We start from the raw sequence: 26462 nt of genomic DNA, 5'->3' as shown, positions 1-26462 counted from the left end.
TACAGGTTGTGGTTGACCAGCTCTCCTCTGTTCTTTGGAAAATCCCTGCTGCCTTTTTTGAGTGACCTGCAAACGCACTGTGTGATTAACCCATGTTGGACAAGTCACGTAGGCTGTAACAAGTTTTAAACTCGTTTTCTTACACTGAGTTGCAGTGCAGTATACTAAAATAGATTTAATACTGGTTTTATTGGAAAAAATTTGGAAATTTATTTGACAGAAATTTATAACTAGGCAGTGTAAGATTTTAAAGTGATTTTTAAATGTCTGTAACCATTCCCTAGAACCATTTTGCCTATTTCTTCCCATAAAACAGCGCAGCCAGCTGGAAGGTTTGGGTCCTAAACCCAAGCATTATATCCCATCTCAGGTATCAGATATCAGGTATCAGAAATCGGAGTGTTCCTGATGAAGTGATCAGAAGTTTTTAAAAAACTAGTGCTCTGCTGGAGGTCCATTTTACAAAGCAAGATGTTCTCTATTATTAGTAGATTCCAGCCTCAGAGAATAATCTTCACACAAAGGATGTGTGAAGTTTCAGATGACAGACATAACAATTGTAAATATTACACTTCTCTCTGCATGATATGTATCTGAAGCTATTTAAATGTCAGTTCCTGTTGCTTCTAGCTGTGGGGAAAAAAAAAAAAAAAAGACCTTTCTGTAGTTTAAAAAGTAAATTTGCTAAAAGCAAGTGGGCTTTTTAACATTGGTGCAAGCTGTTTAGGAAAGCTAAAAAAAACTGCAAGATAAAACAACTTAAAAACTTAACAAAACTCACCAGCAGTTACAGTGCCATCTCTCATTTTCACTTAAACAATACAGTTTCTGTTGAGCTTGTATTATAAGACCATGTCAGTACTGTTACTGCTAAGCACTTATATAAATATGTGTTCTTCCTGATAAGCGAACCACAAGCTTTTCCTGATACTGGTGATTTTTAAAAAATAAATGAATTGTCAGTTCAGACCTACAAACCATGCAGGCAGTGAAACTCCAGCCCTGAAGTTTTGGATCAATTTGCTCTGTTATTAATAGGCATTTTTGCAATATGTAGAGCACTGTTTGTTTAGGGTTTTCAGGGAGGTTTTCTCTTTCCTGCTTTGTAAATAGACATGCAGCTCTCAGTACAGCATGTGCAGGACACGGAGCGGAACGGAAACTCGCGACATTGCTGCTGGGGAGGAAGTACCAGTTGGTTTCCTCACAAATAGTCTGAAAATATAAATTTGTGAGCCTGCAGAGCGGCGAGTCAGCGCCCCTTATCGCGGCCCTGCACCTGCCTCTGCCCAGCAGGAGCAGCAGATAGGGGCTGAGACAGGAGCAGCACTACGGGGCAGAGCTGCCTGGTGCAGCATTGTGGCTGGGGCTTTGTGAGGTGCTCCTGAACTTGCAAACACACACAGAGCTGCTCCACAAGGCGCTTCATGTGCCACATTGGGATGTCGTCTCGATCCGTAAGGCCAAAGGTGACAACTGCATGCATCTTGATGTCAAAACATCAGGTTCCTGGCTCAATCTACCCTAGCTACCTAAGGAATGGGCAGAAAGAACTGACATCGGGGGCAGAACACTTCTCACCCTATTACTTTTGGGAAAGCAGTTGACTGAGAAAGGTTGCAGAGACCTACAGAATTATTGTTGAAAATAATAAAAGAGGTGTGTGCTTTCACTGTAGCTGCAGCTTGAAGATTACAGCAGGATTTTACTTTTGCTTTTGTTTAATCATTCTTCCTCAAAAGGAATTTTTTTTTTCTGGGACACACAGTTCTCCCAAATGCCATCTGCTTATGGGTCAAGGCAAGCAAATCCCAGATGAACCATAAAAGCTGCCCCAAAGCATCCAGCACAGCTGTAAAATGTGACCCACATGCACAACTATATTTTGAGACTTCTGTAACCAAATGCTACTGCCCAAAGCACAGCACAGCTAGACTTACCTCCTTTTGAACCTACTTGGTTTCATAACCTAATCAGAGTGATGGGGAAAGGGACCTCAGGGATCTCTTAGTGCCCATACTGTTGTGGACATTGTTTGGTGTGAACTCAAATCAATGTTGCATTTGTGTCTGATGGCTTTAAATCAGTTTATATCTCACGCAGATTAGTTCAGAGGCAGGCCCATGCCATTTTGTGTCACAGGTCATTCAACACAGGTAAAACTAATTCTTTTACTGAATTCAAGTTTCAAGGAAAGTGAAAAACATTTAATAACAGTTTTTCCAGTTTTTATAGAATGATAATGTGGCAGTCAAACTTTCAGCATTGCTTAGTTTTATTTTTTTTATTTTCTTTCTCTGTACAGAACAGGAAGAGGAGAGTGAGAGGAATAGGAGAACGGGGAGGGGAAAAAGGATATGAAAAATGAGATTAGTTCAGTTAAGAAACATAAACTCAGAAAGAAGAGGATCTTACACTGCCTAGGAATTAAGCCAACACTTGCTCTTTGATGTTTACATTTGGACAGCCTATCCCAACAATTTTTTAAAAGACAACTCTACATCAGTGAGAATTGCTGCTAGAAACTAAACAGTGGTATGATTATCACCTTTACTCACATATAAAAATTCATTATTTCATAAGTAGCACCATATTCGTTAATGAAGGTACAGAGCCACTATGTACTATGAACCACTGGAAACAGTGGGGAAAATCCAGTCCACCATGAACAAAGAATGAAGAAGTGCCAAGATGCTGTTTTGAAATAGCAAAAAGAGGACTTTCAGAAGACTCAGCTTGACTCAGTGTGTGCAACAGCCTTGTCCATAAACCAGACCTATTGCATAATAAAGAAAAAAACACTTTCTTGTTTTTCTCTACTGCTGCTATTACTGTAGAGCTAAACAGCTGGGAAAGAGGGAAAAACAAAGTGCCTGAGAAATGTTTTTCTACAATGAGAACACAAAATATAAGTCACTGCTGCTTTAGAACATGGCCCACTGTGTTTCAGCCATCTCATTATACCACTTTCTAGAGTAATGTTTCTGAACAACTTTATACCTAGGTGTTTTCTTTCTTTATTCTTTTTTTCATTTTTCCTTTGGAAGCAAATCCTCAGGAAGCACCAATTACCAAAGAAGCAGCAGCAGCAGCAGGGATCTGGCACAAGCATTGAGTTAATACAGTCAAGACTTCCACGGCACTGGAAGCTCTGGAGAGTCCCAGCAGGTTTTCCCAGAAGTCCTGTAAGTCTTGTAGCCCTCAGAACTTGGTCAGGAAAATAAACTGGTAGAAACCTGCTTGATTTTTTTTTTTTAGAGTATCGTTTTTTAAAAATTATGTAAGGATTTCCATGACTGATTTTGCTATCTTGCTCCTGCTTATGTCTAAATCTTGTTTGCCATTTGTATCACTCATTATCAATGCCTTTAAAATAATGAACTACAAATAAGGTTTTTTTTTTTTTTTTTTTTACTATTTTTGCTATTTTATACAGTTTTTCACAATCAAGAAAGTGTTTTCCTGATACTACCTTTTAGGGCAGACATTCCTAATTCCTTTTTCTGTTCGTTCTTTAAAGCAAGCCTTTTCATGTAAGTCTCCCTGAAAAAGGAGATGTTAGCATGTGCAAACTGCCAAACATGCATGAGTCTTGTGCTCACAGCACTGCCCCTTGGCAGGAAGCATAACAAAAAATAAATAAATAAAATATGCCATTGTGCTTTTTTTCCTCTTCACAACACTACTTAGTATGTACTTTTTGTTTATACATATATATCTGCATGTTTTGTTCCACCACCACCCCACACAAAGTTCATTGTGGGCTGTAACATAACAAATGCCCGGATAAGCAAGTATTACAAGCATTCCTTTTGAAGGCTCTCTGTTAGATACTGACCTTGTATAAGCCATACTGGTGATTCAACTTAATACTGTTAATGCAAGTCAATCTCCTATCGCTGTTTTCCTTTTTCTCAGGTATTACCGAGCACAGTCTGGTGAGATACATTTACTGGTGCTGCTGCCTAGCACAAGCAAGAGTTTGCCTTCCCAAATTACATCTCAGTGCACCAAGTACAGTCCATGCCCATGCACTTCGAGCAAGTAAAATGTGAGCACAAAATTGGCCTGCTGCTGCAGAATGGTGCTGTGGTAAAGTTCAAGAAAAACACTGATTTTCTCTAATGCTTTCAGGAAGATCAAACAGAAGAGGCTAGATGTATTTACTTATTATAAAAAACATGTCAGTGTCAATGAAGTAGTCCCAGCCAGATGCTGGTATTGATCTCAGAATTGCTTTTTTTAGCATTTCCTGTTGTATTCTAGCCTATCAGATGAAGGGTTTTCTAAACTGTTGGAAAATCAGATAAACCAAGAACAAGCTTTTTTAGTAGCAGTAGGCGGTATCCTGCTAACTAAAGACCATAAAGTAGGAGGGACTATATTGTTCATTTCTCACACAACCTGAAAAGAAAGATCAAGCTTTTAAAGGCTGTCATCAGCAGCAGGGATACAAGCCTTCATCCTGAGACCACTCTGTGTTACCTTCGTCATAGTGTACGCAGGCTTCAGAGAAGTCTCTGGAGTTTAGCTCAGGTAAAAAAGTGCTGTGTGAAGGATCAGGCCCCACAGCCACCTGTGGGTGCAGCTTTCCCCTGCAGCAACCTCTCCTCACAATCCTCTAAAATGATGTTGATTTGTCAGACTCTTAACAGTGGTCGAGAATTTTGCCACCAAGAAGTAACAAATATTTCTTTCTACTCTCTTTTCAAAATTCCATTGCTAAAATCGTCCGCAATTCCTCCTGTATTGTAGGGCTTTAAAAGCACAACACTGCAATTACCCTTCTTTCCGATGTGCTAACATTTGCTTAACATTAACAGTAAATATTTGCCAAGATATAAAAAGCACTCAGCCCCTTGCACTCCCCCTCCCCCCAAACTATCTTCCTCCACCAAAAACATATGCTTGTAATGAGAGATAAATAAAAAGGTAATTAAAGACAGTGCATTTATGAATTATTTTTAGATAATCCATAGCAGTTGGCTGCACCCTAGGCAGCTTCATTGGAAATAATGAAGGGTGGGGGTAAATAAAATAAAACAGAAGTGCACAAAAAGGATAGATTTCTTTCTTTTTTAACTGTTTCTGTAGGTCACACAAGTAGGTAATTTTATATATAATATTATATGTATATGGGAATGTCTCTGTCGTGCTGCAATGAAGACATAAACCCAGCAGCTCTGGTTCATTAGAAACATTTCTCATATTTCTCATACAGTAGCACACAGCTCAGTATGGTCTAATTTACCCTGCCGAGAAGGGCAAACAGTGAACGGTGAGATCCCAGCCAGTGAAATATACATGTTTTTTGCCTCACTGCTTCAGCTGAGTAGCTCACGCAGCGTTTGGCTTCACATCTGGATGCCAAAGCACCGTTCTGTGCTGAGCTCTAGCAGTAGAGGTTTGCAAAAGATCCTGGATGTTGTTCCAGTGAACTGGGCAGAAAGGAGGAGGAAACAGAAGTTGGTGGGATAGCAGGATGCATGACCTGGAGGGAGAGGACCATGCAGGGAGACACAAGTCCGTATGGAATATCAAACAATGAACAGGCACTGGGGTTGGGAATTACACATCCATTCATCATACAAACCTCTTTTAGCACTTCTAACAGTTCAGCTGCAAACACTGAATTCTTCTCCTAGCTGTTGCCTTATTCCTGCGAGTAAAAGTCTTGTGTTTCAAACATTTTGTTCTTAAGAATGAGGACTGCATTCAGCGCTTTTGAAGCAATAATAAAAGAGACTTCATCCAAATACTTGGCCAGGAATTAACTCACTCAAGCTAAAAAATTCCTTTTACTGGGAGTGGCACTAGTGCCTGGGATTAAGAAAGCAGAGCTCCGTTTCAGGGAACAGCTGCTAAGCCAGAGACCTGTGCCCAGGCCGCGTGCCAGCAATGCAAGGGTAATGAATGCACCTTGGTGAGGCTCAGCAAGGCTTCCAGCCCTTTGGCTGCCTGGGTTAAACAACCGTGCACCAGCCTGGCATGCGTTAGGTTAGAGAGAAGGTATGACTTCATCCATAACAAATAATTAATGTTTACGGGGTCTTTCTTGTTAAGTGCAGGCAGCTCTGGGGGCTGCAGCCTTTGGGAGAAAACTCCACAAAGAGGAGCGTCTGGAAAGGTGCTTCAGGAAGATTTTATCCTTAAAACAGCATCAAAACAAGTGAACCTCAATGGATAGGTACTAACACAAGGCATTACGAGCTATTAAATCTTACTTTTTTGTTCAAGTTGAGGCCTGAGCCTTGACTGCCCCTCACTCCTCCACCTATCCCTATGAGTTAAAACTAAATAAATCTTTGATGGGCCTTGCCACTCAAGCTTCCAGCCTTGGCAATACTTTTAAGTAAATATTTCTCACCACTTGCAACTTCTATGCATTTTCCATAACACCACATTTACAAGCAGGGCATAATCATTCACAGCTTTGTGCTTCTTTCAAGCCTTCACTATGCTCCCTAACGAAGTGCTTTACCACGTGAGAGTGTCTCTGGAAATAAATGTACAGTGCTTTTGTGCACTGTCCAGTGCTTTACATATCGATGTTAAACAAACCAATAATTAAGACAATACCTCAGAACATTGGTTGTCTTTAGGCGTCTGTTTTATCACATTTGGGCTTCAACCCAACAGCATGACTCATCCAAAGAACTGAGCATGCAGAAAGCAACTGTGCCGCTCGTCTTGTTTGAAGTTCAGGTTTGACTCCTGCCCTGAAGATAACAAAGTGCCCATGACCCATTCCTGCAGGAGGACACATACGTCCGGTGCTGGAGCTCATTTTTAGTGAAGTATCTTTTCCAAACAATGCTGGCTGTGGCTCCTAGACATTATTACGTACCCTGTGCCTCAGTCAAAATCTTGATTCAGAGAAACAGCAGTGTGAGTAACAGGAAGAGTTACTCTCTTAGTCACAGAAAAAAAGTTCATAATTTCCAGTTCTCTGTAGCCTCGTGTTCCCCCGTCCCTGTATGTGGTTGCAGACACAGATTTAGTGACCTTGCTGGAAAAAATTCTGCCCAGTCCTATTCTATCTATGCTATCATTGCTATCACTGAAACCAAATACAAGTTGCTTCTATAATTTTAAAGATTTTAAAGAGGAAAATGAATGAATTAGGTGGAAGCTCCCGATGTAAAGGGGAGCTCATTCTTGCCTTGAAATATAGATCATGCAAAAAACAAACAAACAAACAAACAAAAAAAAAGGGAGACAAGTCCAGAAACTGAAGGGATTGGCAGAGGGAAAAGAGCTCATAAGAGTGCAAGGAACAGGCACCCAAATGTCAGAAACGACTGAAAACAAGAAACAAACAAACAAACAAACAAACAAAAACACATCTTGGGAAACAGGGAAACAAAGGAAACGATACAGTTTGCTTCAAGACAAAAAGATAGACTAAAGCTTGACTAAAAGTGTGCTTGGAAACCAGCTCGACCAGTTTCCACAAGGACATGGGCAGGGAGATATTTGTTTGCAATATTTTAAATTTCTATTCTGTCATATCTAATCACTTCCAATTTTCTCCATTTCAAGTGCTACTTGTTTTAGTTTATACTGTCATAAAAACAGGCCTTGGAGGAGTTTTAAGCAGAAGGTTTGGTCAGATTCAAACCTTAGAGCTGCAACACACTTATGCACAAGAGTAATTCTTCCATTTATGAAAACATATTTTAATGTTATTGTAGGTAAGACCTTTAACCACCCAAGTGCATCAAAAGTTCAAACTCCACTAACCTGTGATTCTTGCCAACTTAAAAGTGGTGCATATTTTTCTAGCATGTTATACCTCTGGAAAATTTCTTGGGAACAAGTCCAATGAATGTGACATAATTAACATTTACACTGATCTGCGAACAAAAACTGATACAGATAATTAAGTAATTCTGGCCTCTGTTCTCAAAAAAACTTGAGTTAAGACAGAGCCCTATAAACGTGTGAGGTTCCACTGACTTCAAAGGGGGTTGAAATTTGTATGTCTCTGCAGTGTAGACAATTAAAGTTTCAGGGTTATATGAGAGAACAGAAAGCCATCATATTGGTAGTATGCCCATATCAGAAGTCCTTTTCCTGTTTTTTTTTTTTTTTTTTTTTTTTTTTTTTTTTTTTTTAAAGCGTAACAGAGCTATAAGGTATCATGAACCCAAACCCAGCTTCCTACATAAAAGATGACCAAGTTGTTGCTAGCCTCAAGTCATTTGTCAGTTTGAGGTTTTATAACTGTACCTGCATTGTTTCCAGAACTGGTAAATCCCCTGTGAAGCAATCAAAGACACATACAAAGCAAATACGACTGACATTTTTCTTCAGAGTAACGACCAGTGACACTAGGATGAAATTGGGAGCTAGATTTTACATAATTCTTCAGATTTCTTTCTCTGCCTTTCCATTGCACGTTCTGCCTATGTCTATAATTCCAATTTGCTTCCATATGTTTCCCACCATACCAGGTGAACTGTGTCTTTGTACTTTATGAGGGCTATTAGAAATAAACTACTCAGATTAAACGTGTTGTTAAAATTAAGCCTGTCTTGCGAACATTAGCTAAAAGCTGTTCTAGAAATAAGGCCATGACGAGCTAGCAGCATGTACCAGGACAACAGCAAATTTTGAGCTTTCTGACGTTTCACACTGAGCTTTGGAATTTGACTTAAAGCTGAACTTTTTGTGAACTCATCTGGATATTGAGAGGGAACTCGCTCGTCAGGGACATAGGTGTGGATAGCACACACCTAGGTACAGATTCCTAGGGGAAAACAGGCACGAGAGGAACAGTTTGACTTCTGTTTTGCTTTGAATTTATTCATTTTTTTTTAAATTCATAAAGCCAAACTATAGACAGAGGAGGAATTTACACACGCATTGGCAGCCCAAGTGTAGCATCTGTGTGCATACACTTCAGAGAAGATAGCTGTCTGACAGGACAATGGTATAAAGCAACAAAATGATTTATTATTTCATCTGCTCCCAATTCCTTACTTAACAGGGAATTACACATTTCTACTGATTTGGGTTTTTCTTATTTCATAAGAAAAAAAAATATATTTGAAAGAAGGGTGATGAAGGTGTAAGGGCATTAAAGATCCCAGTGCAGAAAAAGATTTTGGTTTTGGTTTTTAACCTTTAAAATCAAGTGGCAAATGAGAAAAATATTTTTTTTAATGGAATAGAAAAGGTTATTTGGGACTTGAGTTCTGTCCTTGTGTCATAACACAAAGTCACAGTGAACTCCAATGTAATAAGAAATGGCAAGAGGAAATACTTTTTAGAACAGTGTGTACCTAAGTGGATATTTATGTCATTGGAAAATATTTTAGACAGAGATTGCAGAAAATTCAAGCAGGGATTGAAAAATTACATGTACAACATAAAGACTCAAAGATATAGAAGAATGATGAACTTTTTTTAAGAGGTATTAAACCACCTAATTCAGAGCTTAATTCCAATTTCAGTTACTAGCCAGATGAAATGATCTGACATCTTTCTCAATAATCTGCCTCTTATCACCAAAAAACATTAATGTCTCAGCCATCAAAGCAATTCTTAAGCATTGATATATTTTTAGAATACGGTTACTAGAGACCAAAGTAGACAATATACTTGAAATTCTACATTAGAGATTTCATTTCCAAATGTTGAGAAACCATGATGCAAGCCTTCAATGAGAACTTTAAAAGTAAAAAACAGGATAGATGGTAAATGCATATGTAGGCCCCGTCTCCCACGTTTCTCTTGTGTTCAAAGACAAGTCAGCTGCACACAGAGAATTTGAAGTGCAATGATGTCATTAAGCAAATGGTTATTACACAAAGAAGTTATGCAAAGGGGCAGTTATAGACACCCAGCTGTGAAATAACTTGTTATTCTTTCTAAAAAAAGACATGAGAACCAATGCATATTTCTTTTGAAGGGACCAAATCTTACTACTTTCCTTAGTAAAGGTATTGCATCAAAAATTCCTAGAATCTCCCTATTTTGCATTACAGATATGCAGATAGATTGCTTTCCCACCATTCAAACCCACTTGAGGCAAGCAGCCATCTCAGTCCAGAGCAATTTCATTTCATTTGACTTATGTCAATATCCCTCTCATCAGCAACCTCTTCAGTCCTACTCAAATTGCCTTTCACCTCTCCATAATTTCACAACCAATTCTTAATTTTTGCCAACTATTTCCTGAGCAATTTTGCTGTGATTCTTCAATCCCATGTACAAATACAAAATGTATTGTGTTCACTTACACCACACAGAAGCAGCCTGTAACCTGGAACTGCTCAGCTCTTAGGGATATGGCTTAGTGGGGACTGTTAGTGTTAGGTCAGAGGTTGGACTCGATGATCTTGAGGTCTCTTCCAAACTAGAAATTCTGTGATTCTGTGATTCTGTCTCAGAGCACAAACCTCCTTCCAGTGCATTGGCGGGAGAGCACTGCTGGACAGACATCTTCGACTGCCAGCACCTTTGGAGTGGGACAAGGAAGAGTTGGGGCAAAATCATGGACTCCAGGTACCAGAAGCTGAGCAGGGAAGATCTTGGTGTCCACAATATTGGTCTGCACTGCAGACTCTGCTCTAGGTAAACCCTTGCAAAATGGCAATGATATGGTAACAGATGAGCAACAGGATAATTAGCAAAAGGAGGAATACAAGAGCCCTTTTTTCATGCATCACTGAAATACTGTCCAAAAACATCATGCTACTTGGTGAATCGTGATATGGAAAAATTTACCAGTACCCTAACATTTCTTGTAATGCCAAAGACTGCAGTGTTCATACCACATATAAACTCAGGCAATTATGAAGATAATCACTGTCTCTATACTACTGTTATCATGATGACAGACTGTTGGTTTTACACAGTAACATGTTATGGGCATTACAAGATGTTGTACAAAATGTATATTTTGTGTAAAATTTGTCATATCTAAAGAGTAACACTTCTTTTGAAGTACAAAATCTAACACAGCTCAAATCTTTTTATTCAGTGCAAGCATATAAAAAGGTTCTTTCAGCATAAGTTTCAGCTTTTAATTTCAGCTATTAATTGTGCCCATGGCATTCTGGCTAGGAACAAAACAGTCAGACGCCACTGTAATGCAAAAATGAGTTTCCTGAAGGAGTGATCACAGGGAGAGCTACAAAAACAGGCTTCAGCACTTTTATTACTTTAACCTGTCTTCCAACTCTTATGTGAAATGAGAATCTTAGTAGCAAACCATTATTCTCAAACTATTTCTCAGGCTGATTCTGAAGTTATTTTGCAATGACCTTGACTTTGGAAATCTCTTAGTTACTTTTTCCACTACTACATTCTGGTTCAGAGAAAACAAACTAAGTGGTGTAGTTCAATCCTCTTTCCTGTATTCTTGCTTTGAAAGTCCTCTTTGTATAATCATGAGAAAGTTTTCGAGTGCTCTTCAAGTTAGGATTTAGCACTGATGCTATTTATGAAAATCCTTGCAGTTATCTCCTTACAGTGTTCATAATGACTGAGCTGGAATGAACTGCACACTCACTTAGCTTAGCATGATTTCTGGCATTTGCCCACTCTAAAAGGATGCAGGAAGAGTTTTAGATTTAATTTAGGAGTGTGAGTTGGAATTAGTAATTTTCCACTAGTTAATATTTTTATCACAACTAAGGATTTTTCCTAAAAATCCTGAGACAAAACAAAACAAAACAAAACAAAAAAATGTAAAACTGTGTTTCACTGCATAATGATACCATTAGCCCACTGTCTGATTGCAATCAGAAGACTTGATTAAACACATTTCTTGTGTTTACGACGTACAGAGAAACATTTTACCATGGAGAAATGTATAATACTATATTGTTCACCATGTTCTGTGGAGACACATCTGCACGTATTGCATGGTACATAGTTGATGCAGCAATCACTCATGTAGCATGAACATTAGAAATGGTTTGCTGTTGTGGACCTTGGATACTCTCCCAGGTCGAGAGCTGGTGTCTCTTAATGTGGCAGCAAACCTTGCCTGATATAGGTCAGGGATATCTTGCAGGGATAAGCACTTGTACAAATACGTCAATGCAGGTAGCATTTATAAATGCACATACAAACACAAATATACTGAATTCAAATATCTACTCACAGTAAACACAGTAATTCCCTTTCTCCAGGAGAAAAAAAAAAAAAAAAAAAAAAAAGAGTGCATTGAATTTTTCTCTGTTGTAATGGAATGATGCACACGGTATCCTACTCCTTTATGGAAGACAGATGGATGTTCTCCTGTTTTGGGCCTGCTCTGCAAGCACACCCATAAGAAGTGCTCATAAAAAGAAGTTGTATGTTCTTATATTAATTTAAATAGAAGCTGTGTGTTTACTTTTCTGCTGCACAAGGAGCATGTAATTAAGGCACAAAGTAAGCAAGCATAATAGCCTCATATCCTAGAATGGCTATTATCATAGATTAACTTTGCCAGAAAAGGCGCCACGGTAAAAGAGGTAGAGAGGATAAAAAATAACATAGATGTTTATCTATGTATCTTTCCACTTAAATGTCTCAAGTTCTATGAAGATGCATTTTGTTAATTAGCACAGTTTTCTGTGGTTATATATAGCACTGAAAGGGTTGTATTAATTATTGGCATTACAGCGATGTTTAGGTTGAGAACAGTTTGGAATAGAACATGTTCAATATTCCAAGAGAAACACTTCAGGAAATATATCTGACATGTTAATATAGTAACATTGCTTAGCAGAGAACATTTTTAATAATCTAAGTCAAGAGGGTTGAAGGTTTCTTTGGGTTTGTTTTTGCTTTTTAAAACACAGAAATGAAATGGAAAAAGAACACACTCTTCTGCTCATTTCTGCAGCAGTGGCTATCTCTATCCTTCACCCTGGAACTGCATCATCTCAGAAAATAATAAATAATTTACCAACAAGGCAGACGAGCCCAAGCTGGCTCCACAATGCTCAGGATGAAACTGTGGAGAAACTGGAATTGTATGGAAGGTGCAGCACAGGTGACATGTCTACGTGCAAGCAAATTACAAATAACCAAAAAAGTGCTATAGGTAGTTCATGGATATTTGAAGGGAAACTTACAGATCACTGTAGACCAGGCCATAAATCTGGGCTGTGCTGTGATGATAGATTCCTCTCAGAATAATCAAAAGCAGGATGACAATAAAAGCTGGAAGCCCCCAGCTCAAAAGGAAGTAAAGCAGATAGCGCCTCTCTGTGTGTTCATCGTTCATCACCAGGACGTACCAGAAATTAACAGCCTGAAAAATAATGCAGAATAGTAATCAGTAGACTTAGTGCATGATTAGCTATCCCAAAGACTAAATCATTCTGAATGTCATACAGTGTACTTCTGTCCCAGCATATGCCCAATATATGTCCCAACATAAACATTTTTCAACATATTTCACTTTCATTTTCTTCTTCTAAGTAACTGAGACTGATTATAAAAAAGTATGCTTAATTATGTAATTGTTACACTTGCAATTAGACTATAAGAGAGGAAGGGACACTCTAGAAGAAAACACTATTTTTGTTGTGTAACCATTAGTTACACTATACACTATTACACTATTAGTTACACTATAGTAACACTATTTTTACTATTTTTTTAATAGTAACACTATTTTTGCTGTGTAACCTTCTTGGATTTCTATGCTGTGATATAATATTGCTAAATCTGATCTGTATTAAAAGTTTTTAATGCTATTTTTCAGTTGTATATGAATTTTTGTAGGAAAAGCACTAGCCTCCTTCAAAATTTCTATGTATGGTATGAATGTAGGAATACCATTGCAACCAAAATTTTAATGTAACACAGCAGTGGAGGCATTCACGTCACAGGCCCTGATCAGACAACAGAATTATTAGCCAGACACAAAGACACAAAGTCTTTGTGCACGCAATTATGCTGAGACCAAAAATAGTTGATCTGATAGCTAATGAAGTTTATTTCTGCCCACGTGATATGCTGGTTTTGTTCCATTCTACTTTTCTGAAGGAGAATGATAGCAGTTTCATTAGAATAAACTCACAAGTTTTTATCTCCTTGAATCACTGTTTCTGTTCTTCTCTACCCAAGATGAAAGAGACAGCCTTCTTGTGTTTCTTGCTGCTCTGAACATGAAATAGTCGACTAGTCTGATTGCGCTGAGGAAGACAGAGTTTCTCGAGCAACAATATATACAGATTTGGATAGACTGGTTGTGTAAATGAATAGGAAGGGGAGAATAATGAGAAAAGGCCACATCTGGAGTGCTGGGTCCAGATCTGGGCTCCCAGTACAAGATAGACCTGGAAGTACTGGAGAGAGTCCAACAGGCATCCACCACGATGATCAAAGAACTGGAAAGGAGCACCTCTCCTATGAGGAGAGGCTGAGAGAGCTAGGACTGCTCTCCCCCTCTACTCTGCCCTGGTCAGGCCTCACCTGGAGTACTGTGTCCAGTTCTGGGCTCCCCGGTATAAGAAAGACAGGGATTTCCTGGAAAGAGCCCAGCAGAGGGCTACAAAGATGATACGGGGCCTGGAGCATCTTCCCTGTGAGGAAAGGCTGAGAGACCTGGGTCTGTTCAGCCTGGAGAAAAGAAGACTGAGAGGGGATCTCCTCAATGTATATAAATATCTGAGGGGTGGGGGACAGAAAGATGTAGCCAACCCCTTCTCAGTGGTTTGTGGTGATAGGACAAGGGGCAATGGCTGCAAGTTAGAGCACAGTAAGTTCTGCACTGACATGTGAAAGAACTTCTTCATGGTGAGGGTGACAGAGCACTGGGACAGGCTGCATACAGTGGTTGTGGAGTCTCCTCCTCTGGAGATATTCCAGGCCTGTCTGGATGCCTACCTGGGCAGCCTGCTCTGAGGAACCTGCTTTGGCAGGGGGGTTTGACCCGATGATCTTTCGAGGTCCCTTCCAACCCTTACAGTTCTGTGATTCTGTGACTCTGTGACCAGAAAAGAAGAGGCTCAGGGGAATCTCATCAACGTCTATAAATACCTGAAGGGAGAAAGTGATGAAGAAGGAACCAAACTCTTCTCAGTGGTGCCTGGTGGCAGGACAACAGGCAATGAGCACAAGTTCGCGTACATGAAATTCCATGTGAATACAAGAAAATACTTTTTTTACTGTGTGATGGTGGTCAAAGAGTTGCCCAAGTTGCCTAGAAATATTGTGGAGTCTACTTCTCTGGAGATACTCAAAAGCTTCCTGGACACGGTCCTGGTCAACCTGCTTTAGCTGACTGCATGAGCAGGTGAATTTTAAGATACTCCTGCAACTTTGGTGGTTCTGTGATTCTGTGCACTATTAGTATTAAAGTCTGAGGGAAAATAAATAAATAAATAAATAATGAATGAATGAATGAATGAATGTAAACTCATATGCATCTTTACAATATTCTTCATCTTCTTATAATTAACTCCTCATCAAGCAGCATAAACAAGAACTTAAAAACATGTATGAATCAAAATGAAAAAAGTGGAATAGCTAACATCTCTTGAAATAACTGGTCGTATAAGTATGGAAACCACTCAAGCAGAACTAAATATTCAGAGTTTTACTTGGATTTTTGCTTTTGTCATAAGAAGTTAATAGAAGAAACATTTTCCAATGTGGTATGTTTTTGGTTATGCACATTTGCATGTTACTTTTTTCTAATAAAGAACCAAGCCATCCATGATCAGAATGTTTTGCAAAACATTTCTTCACCCCCTCTACCTCAAACCTATTTAAGCTACAAGCTGTACCAGCTACAGCTGTGTTTGTTATAAAATTATTTCTTAGCCTTCTATATGTGATAAATAAAGGATTACTTTTACCTTTTTCTAGCTAAAGTGCATCTAATTCAAAGTTGTGCCTCGAGGGTCTCTTAATATTCAGAGCAGAGAGGACAGACTTCTTCAGGCACCCAGTGATCCTTACCCAATCATACTCATACCTCTCTACTGACTACACAGGAATTTCATATAATAATGTTGATTTATGTTCTTAACTTGCAGCTGTCTATTGCTAGGATAGGTGATTCCCATATTCAGAGACAAGAAAATTGCAAAGAAAAACAAATATTTGTTTGTGAAATTTTGCAGGTTTCCCTCAGCCAACAGTTTGTCTAACACGTCGTTCAGGCTGGCTGAATTTTTACAATCAAGTATTTAATTACTGCTTTGTGGATTGCTTATGGAAGTCTCAGCAGTCAATTTTTATTATAGGGGTTTTTCTGTGATTTATATAGCATGAGCATACAATACTTTCTATCATGAATCATAAAGCACATTACATTTGCTAACAACTTGTTTTCAAAAAAAATCGTTAGTTTAGTAAGCATTTTTGAATGCTTCCCTAAAGACTGACATTTTGTATGCCTGGTGTATGCAGTGATATTAATAATATAGTAATTATTATGACATATGTTTTTGTCATTTGGTGACCGGTGCCATGTGAACAAAGGCAAATTTTGTTTTCCTTGAAAGAACACAGGAAAAAACCTACTGAATAATTGTAACTTTCCTGTGCAACATAGCACAGAAAATAAATAAATAAATAAATAAATAAATAAATATAAATCCTATTCATAGGACATTCATAGGAATAAAATATTGAACAGATGAAAATTTGGGGAAAAATATCCACACAAAGTTTGTGAAAATATTTTTCCTACGTACTGGCTGTTCTCTTACAATGCATTTTTTTTACTTTTACATGGAATTGAGAACTTGAATTCAAGATTTTATTTGTCACCTTCTTCTAACAAACATCCCTATTCTCAAAAGAAATGGATGGATGTTAGCTGTGCAGTGAAACATGAAACATGAGTGAAGAAATGCTCAAATTACATGTCTCTGTAATTGTGACTAGGCTGTGCTTCACACTGAGTGTTTCCAGACAGTGAATCCTTCAACCCATCTATGCCATTATGCTCCGGGATTGTTGGTTCTGCTATTTCTGACTACCCGGAGAGCATTGTTCTCGGCCATGCAACTCAGATTGCTTTCTAAGAAACCATACTTAATGTCCTTGCTCCATGTTTGTTTAGTCGTATTTACCTGTCTCACCTCATTTGTCACAGAAAACATGTTAATGCTAGTACTCCAGCAAAGATGTAAGGGAGTTTGGGTTTGTTTGCTGTTTCCTGTGCAGTGACATTTCTATCTTGATAATTGTAAGTTCTTGTCTTCAACCTTTTGAAGTTCCAAAATTGAACCAATGAAATACAAATACCGGTGCTAATTTTAGCAAATCCTTTCCTGTTGCCATGCTGCAACAATAACCAGTCCTACAGAAGAATGAAATGTACAGTCTACTTCTCGGCTGCTCAGGTGGGAGAACAAACGTACAAGTTGTTATTGTCCTGATGTAGGATACAAAACAAATACATATTCAAATAGCACTCTAACAAAACAATACTAAGGTCAGTGAACCTTTTTTTCTTTTTGAATGAGGTAATCAATTGAAATCACCTTCCTGAAACTCGAACGCTTTTTTTTTCTTTGTTCGTTCATTTATCTTTAGTGATACCTGTGGATTTCAGGTAAACATTAGCTGCAAGATTTTAAATAAGTTTTCCCAGCTCAATGGGAAAGCTTCTATTTCCCTACATCCTTCTTTTTATGAATAGCCACAGCTTTAATTTTAAGAGTGGCTGCATGTTTTTGTGTAATTCCTTTTTGTAAGCTGTTAAGCAGCCCATTAATCATACTCCAAAAAAAAAATTAAACTTATTGTAAAATAAGTACTTGTTGTACAAGTCTGCAACAAACTTATATATAAAAAAGCAAACAAACAACACCTTTAGGTTACCATATGTTGCCATTAAAAATCCACAAAGGACAAGGATTCTATTCAGGTATGGGTGATGTCAAGCTCATGACATTCACTCCAGTTTACTTTGCTTATTGAATTGCCACTTTCTCTGCTTACTCCACTTTTACAATGGATCAAAACAGAACAGAGTCTGCCTTTTACCATAATCTTTCTCTGTGTCAGAAATCACAGCTGAAGACTACATAAATTTCATTCTCTCCTCAAAAGACAGTTTTTACCATTATTGCACTCTTTTTTTTTTTTTTAACAAGTTAGAAAATGCTGAGAGTCATGTTTCCTGAAAAATGATTGTCACAAGAACAACAGCACACTGAAAGGCACCCTTAATTTGTCCCCCACAGACTGAATTTGAACATACAGGCTTATGCTGTAGCATCATCCATTTGTATGTGGAGACATTTGTAAGAAGCAAGTCTTCTGAATTTCAGCATTAGTACGAGGCAAATATTTCAGGTTAAATTCATGCTGTGGACACTAAGTGTATTTTACACCTTGCTTACCTTTCCTTCTGCAGTCAAGACTGCCTCATCCTTGAAAGACTGAGTAATGTCATTAACATCATACAACCTACAGAAACTGTCTTTGGTCATAAAATGGAACTGGCTGATGTGGGTTGACATCCAAAGGGACCTGGACAAGCTTGAGGAGTGGGACCATGTGAACCTAATGGGGCTCAACAAGTCCAAGTGCAAGGTGCTGCACCTGGGTCAGGGCAATCCCAGACAGGAGTGCAGACTGGGAGAAGAAATCACTGAGAGACAGCCCTGCAGATAAGGACTTGGGGGTTCTGGTGGACAAAAACCTTAACATGAGCCAGCAGTGTGTGCTTGCAGCCCAGAAGGCCAGCTGCATCCTGGGCTGCATCAACAGAGGAGTGGCCAGCATGACGAGGGAGGTGACTGCACCCCTCTGCTCTGCCCTGGTCTCACCTGGAGTACTGCATCCAGGTCTGGGGCTCCCAGCACAAGACAGGTGTGGGGCTGTTGGAGCAGGTCCAGAGAAGGACCACAAAGTTGATCAGAGGGCTGGAGCACCTCTTCTGTGAATAAAGTCTGAGATACCTGAGTCTCTTCAGGCTGAAGAAGAGAACGCTTCAGGGAGACATCACCGAGGCCTTCAAGTACCTGAAGAGGGTTTGAGCAGATAATGATAGGACAAGGGGGAATGGTTTAAAAGTAAAACAGGGGAGATTTACATGTAGATTAGAAGTTACAAGGAAATTTTTCACTCAGAGGGCGGTGAGGCCCAGGCCCAGGCTGCCCAGAGAAGCTGTGGCTGCCCCATCCCTGGAGCTGTTCAAGACCAGGTTGAATGGGATCCTGAGAAACTTGGTCTGGTGGGTGACATCCCTGCCCATTGCAGGGGGGTCGGCATTAGATGACCTTTAAGGTCCCTTCCAACCAAACTCACTCTTTGATTCTATGATTCTATGAAATCCATAGATAAAATCCAGGAATCAAGACAATTCAATACAAAAGGAACACTCAGACAACCTTGTGACAAGGACAATTTGATGTGCCCTTTGTTCTGCCTCTGCAGACAGATCTTTCTTTCCTTCTGCCTCTGAGGTCCTTTCTGCTCCTGCATTTTGGCAAGCATGTTGGCAGTAACTGTGTGGGTAGCATGAACAGTGATATCAAATGTAAGCTTAGAAGGAGCTAAAAATGGAGGAAGAATTAGAATACTGTGCTATGTGTTTTGTTATTGCAACCATTATTAAGATATAATAATGTTTAAGCATCTAGCTACATCTAGCAACATGCAGAAAATACATAGATCAGGACAAAAAAGTAAGGAAGTTGTCCTGGAATCTAGAAAATGAAAGATCTGGACTACAAAAATGAATATGAATAGGTCCAACTTACTATTAAGTCTGGGTTTTACAACTGACATTTGTTGCCTGGAAATGTTGCTCAGTCACCTTTTCATCACTTAATATTGTCTGGATTTTCTGGATGTTTCAGCTCATAGCAAGTTGCACACATCTGCACACAGCCCACACTCGATTGTCATGTTTATCTACTTCTGTGTGCAGTGATCAAGCCTGGCACTAGCAAATATGTATAGAGTGATCAGGCATATGCACTGTTCTCTGCAGCCTTGCAGATGGCAGAGTGGCTGCGTGAGCAATACAGAATCTGTTCTCATATTTTCACAGTTTCCCAGGCAGAATCATGTAAGTCCCGTGTGGGTATAAATATATTATTAATTCTGCACACATGATCTGTGCATTTTAAGTCTACAATGCTGAGAAATACAAACAGCAACACAGAAATATAACAGAAATACAAAATGTCCCGTGAATTTAAACCTGCCATTCAGACAGATGTAGCATCTAGATTTTCCCCGTCAGTCCAGATTTCCCCTAGATCCACAGCTTTTTCCAATATAGCTGCTACAATTCAGAGGACAGTCCTCTCCTCTCCCAAATTGTGTCGAAGAAGGCTGACCCATCTGCCTAGTCCAAACTATCCCTGTGGCCAAGGCACTGTTTTTCTACTGCAGAACAGGATAAAGATCAAATACACTGTCAGTATAAGGAAATTCAAGGTTCAAGCCTGTGTCCAAAGAATGGTATTGAAACCCAAGTCTCCTCATAGGTCAGCTAAGGGCTCCAGTCCACAGAAAACTCAAGGTCTTCTGTTGATCTGAGTCATCAAACTTGAATCACAGTAGGGAAAGAGATGCAAGAAGTAGCAGCTAGGGAAGTTCCTGCTCCAATAAATATATAACTATTTTTATAAGCTGGGACAGTTCCAACAAAAATATTACTGCAAAATAAACAATTGCTAGGCAGTTAATTCACTTAGTTCTGCTATGAGAGATATAAATTCAGGACCTATTCCCTATCAAGAGGAGTATATTGCAGCTGAGGGCTGGATTCATCTACATTTCAGATTATTTCTTTCCTTTTGGGGCTTTCAAACTACAGAAATTATTAACAGATGAAGACCTGTACCTAGAAAAAGGGCCATTCCCCTTAATTCTGAGTTTTACTCCTGGCTGCTTGTCAGCTCATCACCCAGCACCTAATGAAGGATTCCGTCTTAAGCACCTTTGTCACCTCAAATTTGCATGAAGAGTCCTCATGACTAATACAAGCCTGACGTCCCACAGAATCAAATGGCACATCCAAGCTCATAGGATCTGGCAGAAGTTTACTCCAACAAAAAATAACAACAGATTTCAACTGTAGCCATAAAAATGACCGGCTGTCATGCTTTTTTGTTGTTGCTGTTGTTGTCATTATATGCAATTAATCCTTGGAAGAGCAAGCATTCCAAAAGGGAATTATCTGCTACTTAATGTAATGTAACACCCATAGAGTGGGAACATAAAGTCCTATCAAGCCACTCTGCAGTCAAACATGAGATCTCCTAGTAAAGTGGTAATTTAAAAGCATTCATTTGCCTGTCCAAAATAGGAAACATTTAAGTGCTCTGAAGTGACTTAGGAATGAAGTAAATGAGGAGCTGTGAAGAAGATGGAAACGTATCTACAGGTCACAAAATAATTTAGGTTAGTCAACCTAAGAGAATGTCATACACCGAGCAAGATGAAGGAGAAGATGAAGAAGAAAAAAATCAGCATTGACAGAGTGAGCAGAAAGAAACCTCCAGTAGGGAGAATACTTTTTCTGGCTAACTGTATACATTCAGGGGAAAAGAAAAAAAAAGGCCAATAAAAGAGCATTAGTAGAGCAGCATTACTGCCTCACTAGAGACAGAGCAGTTCAGAGCTCTGTTCAGTATGGACCAAACAAATTAAACAAAATAGTGCTGCATTTTTAGCAACAATTGCAACAGCAACGTAAATGACAGACCATCTACATCCACATCTAACTATACCACAACACACACACCACATTAAACAGTACCTAAAACACCCATTCAGCCCTTTCTCCATTAAGTCTGTAATGTGCTTTTAGACAATTTATTTGCTTCTCTCCTTTAAAACTGCTGTTAGTTAGTCACAGTGGAGCTGTTAAACAGCCTGTTAGGGTTCTCAGTGAATGTCAGCCTGACACAATCCCAAGAAAATGCCTGATACCACATGACTATCAGTAGAAGAAAAAGTTGCATTTGGATATACACCATAATTTGCAGTTCCTTGTTTGATCTAACAACCTGCATATTAGAGAACTGGCATAGAAATGTACGTGGCTCCATCTATAATGCTAAATGATACAATAAATGTGCTATAGAGAAATCCTATCAAAATAACAGACAAAAAAATCTTATAATTCATGCATTACTGTTACATGTACATTTTGAGAAGAGGATCTGATAATGTGTTTTCCAAACAACCTCACAGGTTTTACTTTGACTAAGTTACAACTGATACTTTTCCATGACAAATTTGATTGTTCATGGTCTTCTACATAAGTTCAATTATTTTTTTTATCATGTACTGTTGTATAATACTTCAAAATTCTGGGAGTATCTACAAATGTATATATTCCTTATTTTAATGCAATCTTATGAAGCTATGCTTGTCATATTATACAGGTTTAATGACTAAATCACTACTGACTCCAAAAGTGACTGTAGTTTATACTTGCATTTCAACTTTAAGAGTCTGTTTCAACACTAAAGAAGAGACATTTAAAAAAACAATAAACTGCAATAAACCAGTTTGTCAGTGTTTTGAGCCAATTACTTCTATAGGACAAAGTGAGATTATTATGGATATTAGAGGAAAGGTCTTGAATATTTGCTCTGACACTGTAGGTTGAATAAAGAAAATATAATACTTTGCCTCCCCAGTAGCATTGAATTGCAAATACATATGGATAGTAAGAAATAATAGAATCACAGTTTAAGTATCGGTTACTTTTAAAGAGGTTTTGGGGAGGGGGGTGAAAGAGGATTATGAGACTAACCTGAATAAGCATCCAGCTGAACTGGCAGAGGTAAAGGTAATGCGTAACAGATGCAAGGGCAGAGCAACTTTCCTCTGAGAGATGTTGACTGAGGTAAGCAGAGGCCAGGAATGAAATCTATAAGGGAAAAATAAACACTTATTGAAACCAAACAAGATTATTTTAATAATAATGATGAGGGAAAAGATGACATTATCTTCAGTTTGAAAGTAAAATATACACTAAATTACCGTTCCAGAGGCTGAGCAGAACCTTGGAAAAATAAATTTAATATTCATCCAAAAGAAATGACCCTTTAGCAGTGTCAGCCACAAGACCAGTTTTACGCTTCTTGCAGAAAACACATATCCGTTACATCCATATCTGAAAAGACTACGGAGAGATTTAATTTTTTTGTTTAATGTTACCCAGACTATTTACTATGCAACACTGGACACCAGATTTTGAACCGAGGTTGGAGATTTTCCTCCATTAAAAAAGGAGAGATCTTCTGATTTCAGTAAGGACAGAAATTTTATTGAATGGTATGAAAAATAATGTACTGATATCATAAATTTGTTGTGTTTTGCAAGTATATATTTTTTTTTCCCCTGAAAATTGTAGTTGTGCAAATATATTGTTTACAAACTTTCACTGCTGTTTAGACTTCATCTGGAAGAACTTCTTCACTGAAAGGGTTGTGAGGCACTGGAACAGGCTGCCCAGGGAAGTGGTGGAGTCACCATCCCTGGAGGTCTTTAAAAGACGTTTAGATGTAGAGCTTAGGGAAATGGTTTAGTGGGGACTGTTAGCGTTAAGTTAGAGGTTGGACTCGATGACCTTGAGGTCTCTTCCAACCTAGAAAATTCTGTGATTCTGTGATTTTTCTGATCATTATATCTCCTCTGATTCACACACATACAAATCTGATTGTTCTTACTTTGCACCACCGTGAGAGAACAAGCAGGCCCACAGTTTTCCAGAGTCTGACTCTAGAATGTGTAAGATCTATCCAAGCTGTAAATTTCAGATAATGCTCATTTCCAGGTGGCCCAGAAAAAGCAACACACCAGTGCCTGGAAGTTTCTATAACATTGCATATCTCACCACCCTGTTATGTATAACTCCAGAATTATCACATACAAAACTACTGTAAGCTCTGTCAGCTTTCAAAAACCCCAAGCAAACAAACAACAACACACACACAAGAACAAAACAAAACAACCAAACAAACAAACAAAAACAAAAACCAAGCAAACTCAGAAGGCATTAACTGCCTTCCACACTGTCAGACATGTAGCTGCAACATTATACCCCATCACATAACATGGTAACAGTGGGTAAAAGTGAGTATGAACCTGGCCAGGATTTCACACTCACCAGAAAGCTATAAATTATTTTCCACAAACATGCCAAATATCAAGGGGCAACATGTCTGTGGAGTAAGCAGCCTTGTCTAAGGTATAAAGGTATTCCACCACTGACGCTGGCTGCACTGAACGCTACTGAACAATACCAATATAAAACTTAAAATTAAAACACATCTTAGAAAGTTTCAGCTTTGTCTTCTGTGAATTTATTTAAGGAGGAAACAATTCTACAAGCAGGCCTCATTAAAGAATTACAGTGTTCACATAAAGAAAAGCTTTGTTTACCTACTGAATGCCTGCAGTAACTGATGATTTTTCATAGAATCTTAGAATCATAGAATATCCTGAGTATGAAGGGACCCATAAGGATCATCAAGTCCAACTCCTGGCACCGCACAGGTCTACCTAAAAGTTTAGACCATGTGACTAAGTGCACAGTCCAAACACTTCTTAAATTCAGACAGGCTTGGTGCAGTGATTACGTCCCTGGAGAGCCTGTTCCAGTGTGTGACCACCCTCTCGGTGAAGAACCTCTTCCTGATGCCCAGCCTAAACTTCCCCTGCCTCAGCTTAACACCATTCCTATGGGTCCTGTCACTGGTGTTTACAGAGAATAGGTCACCTGCCTCTCCACTCCCCCTCGCGAGGAAGTTGTAGACCGCGATGAGGTCCCCCCTCAGCCTCCTCTTCTCCAGGCTGAACAGGCCCAGTGCCCTCAGCCGCTCCTCATATGTCTTCCCCTCTAGGCCCTTCACCATCTTTGTCACCCTCCTCTGGACACTCTCCAGTAGTTTCACGTCCTTTTTGTGCTGTGGTGCCCAGAACTGCACACAGTACTCAAGGTGAGGCCGCACCAGCACAGAGTAGAGCAGGACAATCACCTCCCTTGACCTACTAGCGATGCCGTGCTTGATGCACCCCAGGATGCAGTTGGCCCTCCTGGCTGCCAGGGCACACTGCTGGCTCAGACTCAGCTTGCTATCAACCACAACCCCCAGATCCCTCTCTGTGGGGCTGCTCTCCAGCGTCTCATTGCCCAGTCTGTACGTATAGCCAGGGTTGCCCCGTCCCAGCTCTCCACGGCACTTGTCTTTGTTAAACTTCATGTGGTTGGTGATTGCCCAGCTCTCCAATCTGTGCAGATCTCTCCACAAGGCCTTTCCACTCTCATCCAAGTCTACAACTCTTCCAAGTTTGGTGTCATCAGCAAATTTGCTCAAAACACCTTCTAGTCCTACATCCAACTCATTTATAAAGACATTGAAGAGGACTGGCACTAAAATGGAGCCTTGAGGGACCCCACTAGTGACCATCCGCCAGCCAGATGTGGCCCAATTTACCACAACCCTTTGAGCCCTGCCCGTCAGTCAATTGCTCACCCACCATATGATATTTTTGTTAAGTTGTATGCTGGACATTTTGTCTAGTAGGATCCTATGGGAAACCGTGTCAAAAGCCTTGCTGAAGTCCAAAAAGATCACATCAGCTGGTTTCCCTTGATCGACTAGATGGGTGATCTTATTATAAAGGGAAATCAAGTTTGTCAGGCAGGACCTACCCCTCATGAACCCATGTTGGCTGGGACCAATGACCTCATTGTCCCCCAGGTGCACTTCAATAACTTCAAGAATCATCTTCTCCATAATTTTACCAGGCACTGACATGGGACTGACAGGCCTGTAATTGCTAGGGTCTTCTTTCTTGTCCTTCGTGAAAACTGGCACAACATTTGCCAGCTTCCAGTCTACTGGGACCTCTCTGGATTCCCAAGGTCATTGAAAAATAATTGAGAGAGGTCCTGCGATGACATCAGCCAGCTCTCTGAGCACCCTGGGATGGATCACATCCAGACCCATGGACTTGTATGGATCCAGGTGGAGCAGCAAATTCTGCACACGTTCAGGGTCAGTTGGGAGTTTGTCATTCCCACCATCATGGCCCTCCAGCTCAAGGCATCCTGGTTCCTGAAGCCCATCATCAGTGTTGAAGATAGAGGTGAAGAAAGCATTAAACGTCTCTGCTTTCCCTATGTCATTTTCTGTGAGGAGACCTTCCCCTTCAAGTAGCAAATAGCATCAAGTTTTCCTTTCCATTACACAGAATACTATTTTGAGCAACAGCCCATTAACTTGTTGGTAATACAATTTGTAGACTGTGCTGGCTGCTTTAAACCAGAGTTAGTGAAAATGTTTTAGGAGATGTGTGGAGAAGGAGGTTCAATTATACCAGATGAGTTGGTATATACCTGGGCATCGTATTTGTAACAGAAATGCACTCACACCCAGTGTCTTTTCTATAAAAATATCTTTATAAAGGCAGGCCCTGTTTATTGACAAACACTGCAGCAAATAGGTATCTGTCATGCAGACAATGTTATCTAAGAATGAGATGAAAGAATATGAATGAGCAACTAG

General features: G+C 39.5%; 1 protein-coding gene across 3 annotated transcripts in view; it reads right to left on the bottom strand.

The window, feature by feature from the left end:
* The window catches only part of ADGRV1 (adhesion G protein-coupled receptor V1), a 287686-nt gene that overhangs the window by 67124 nt on the left and 194100 nt on the right, over positions 1-26462 (bottom strand). For all 3 annotated transcript variants that reach the window (XR_014319280.1, XM_082782584.1, XM_082782585.1), the window contains exons 84-85: positions 22700-22816; positions 13080-13258 (exon numbers count right to left, since the gene is read on the bottom strand). Coding sequence is in view for 2 of the 3 variants with exons in the window: in XM_082782584.1 (XP_082638710.1) it covers positions 13080-13258; positions 22700-22816 (296 nt within the window). In the remaining variant the exon portion in view is untranslated. The remainder of the gene's footprint in view (positions 1-13079; positions 13259-22699; positions 22817-26462) is intronic.

Source organism: Aythya marila (genome assembly GCF_965140915.1).
Source record: "Aythya marila genome assembly, chromosome: Z".
Lineage (NCBI taxonomy): Eukaryota > Metazoa > Chordata > Aves > Anseriformes > Anatidae > Aythya > Aythya marila.
This window is presented reverse-complemented; position numbering and strand designations above follow the sequence as displayed.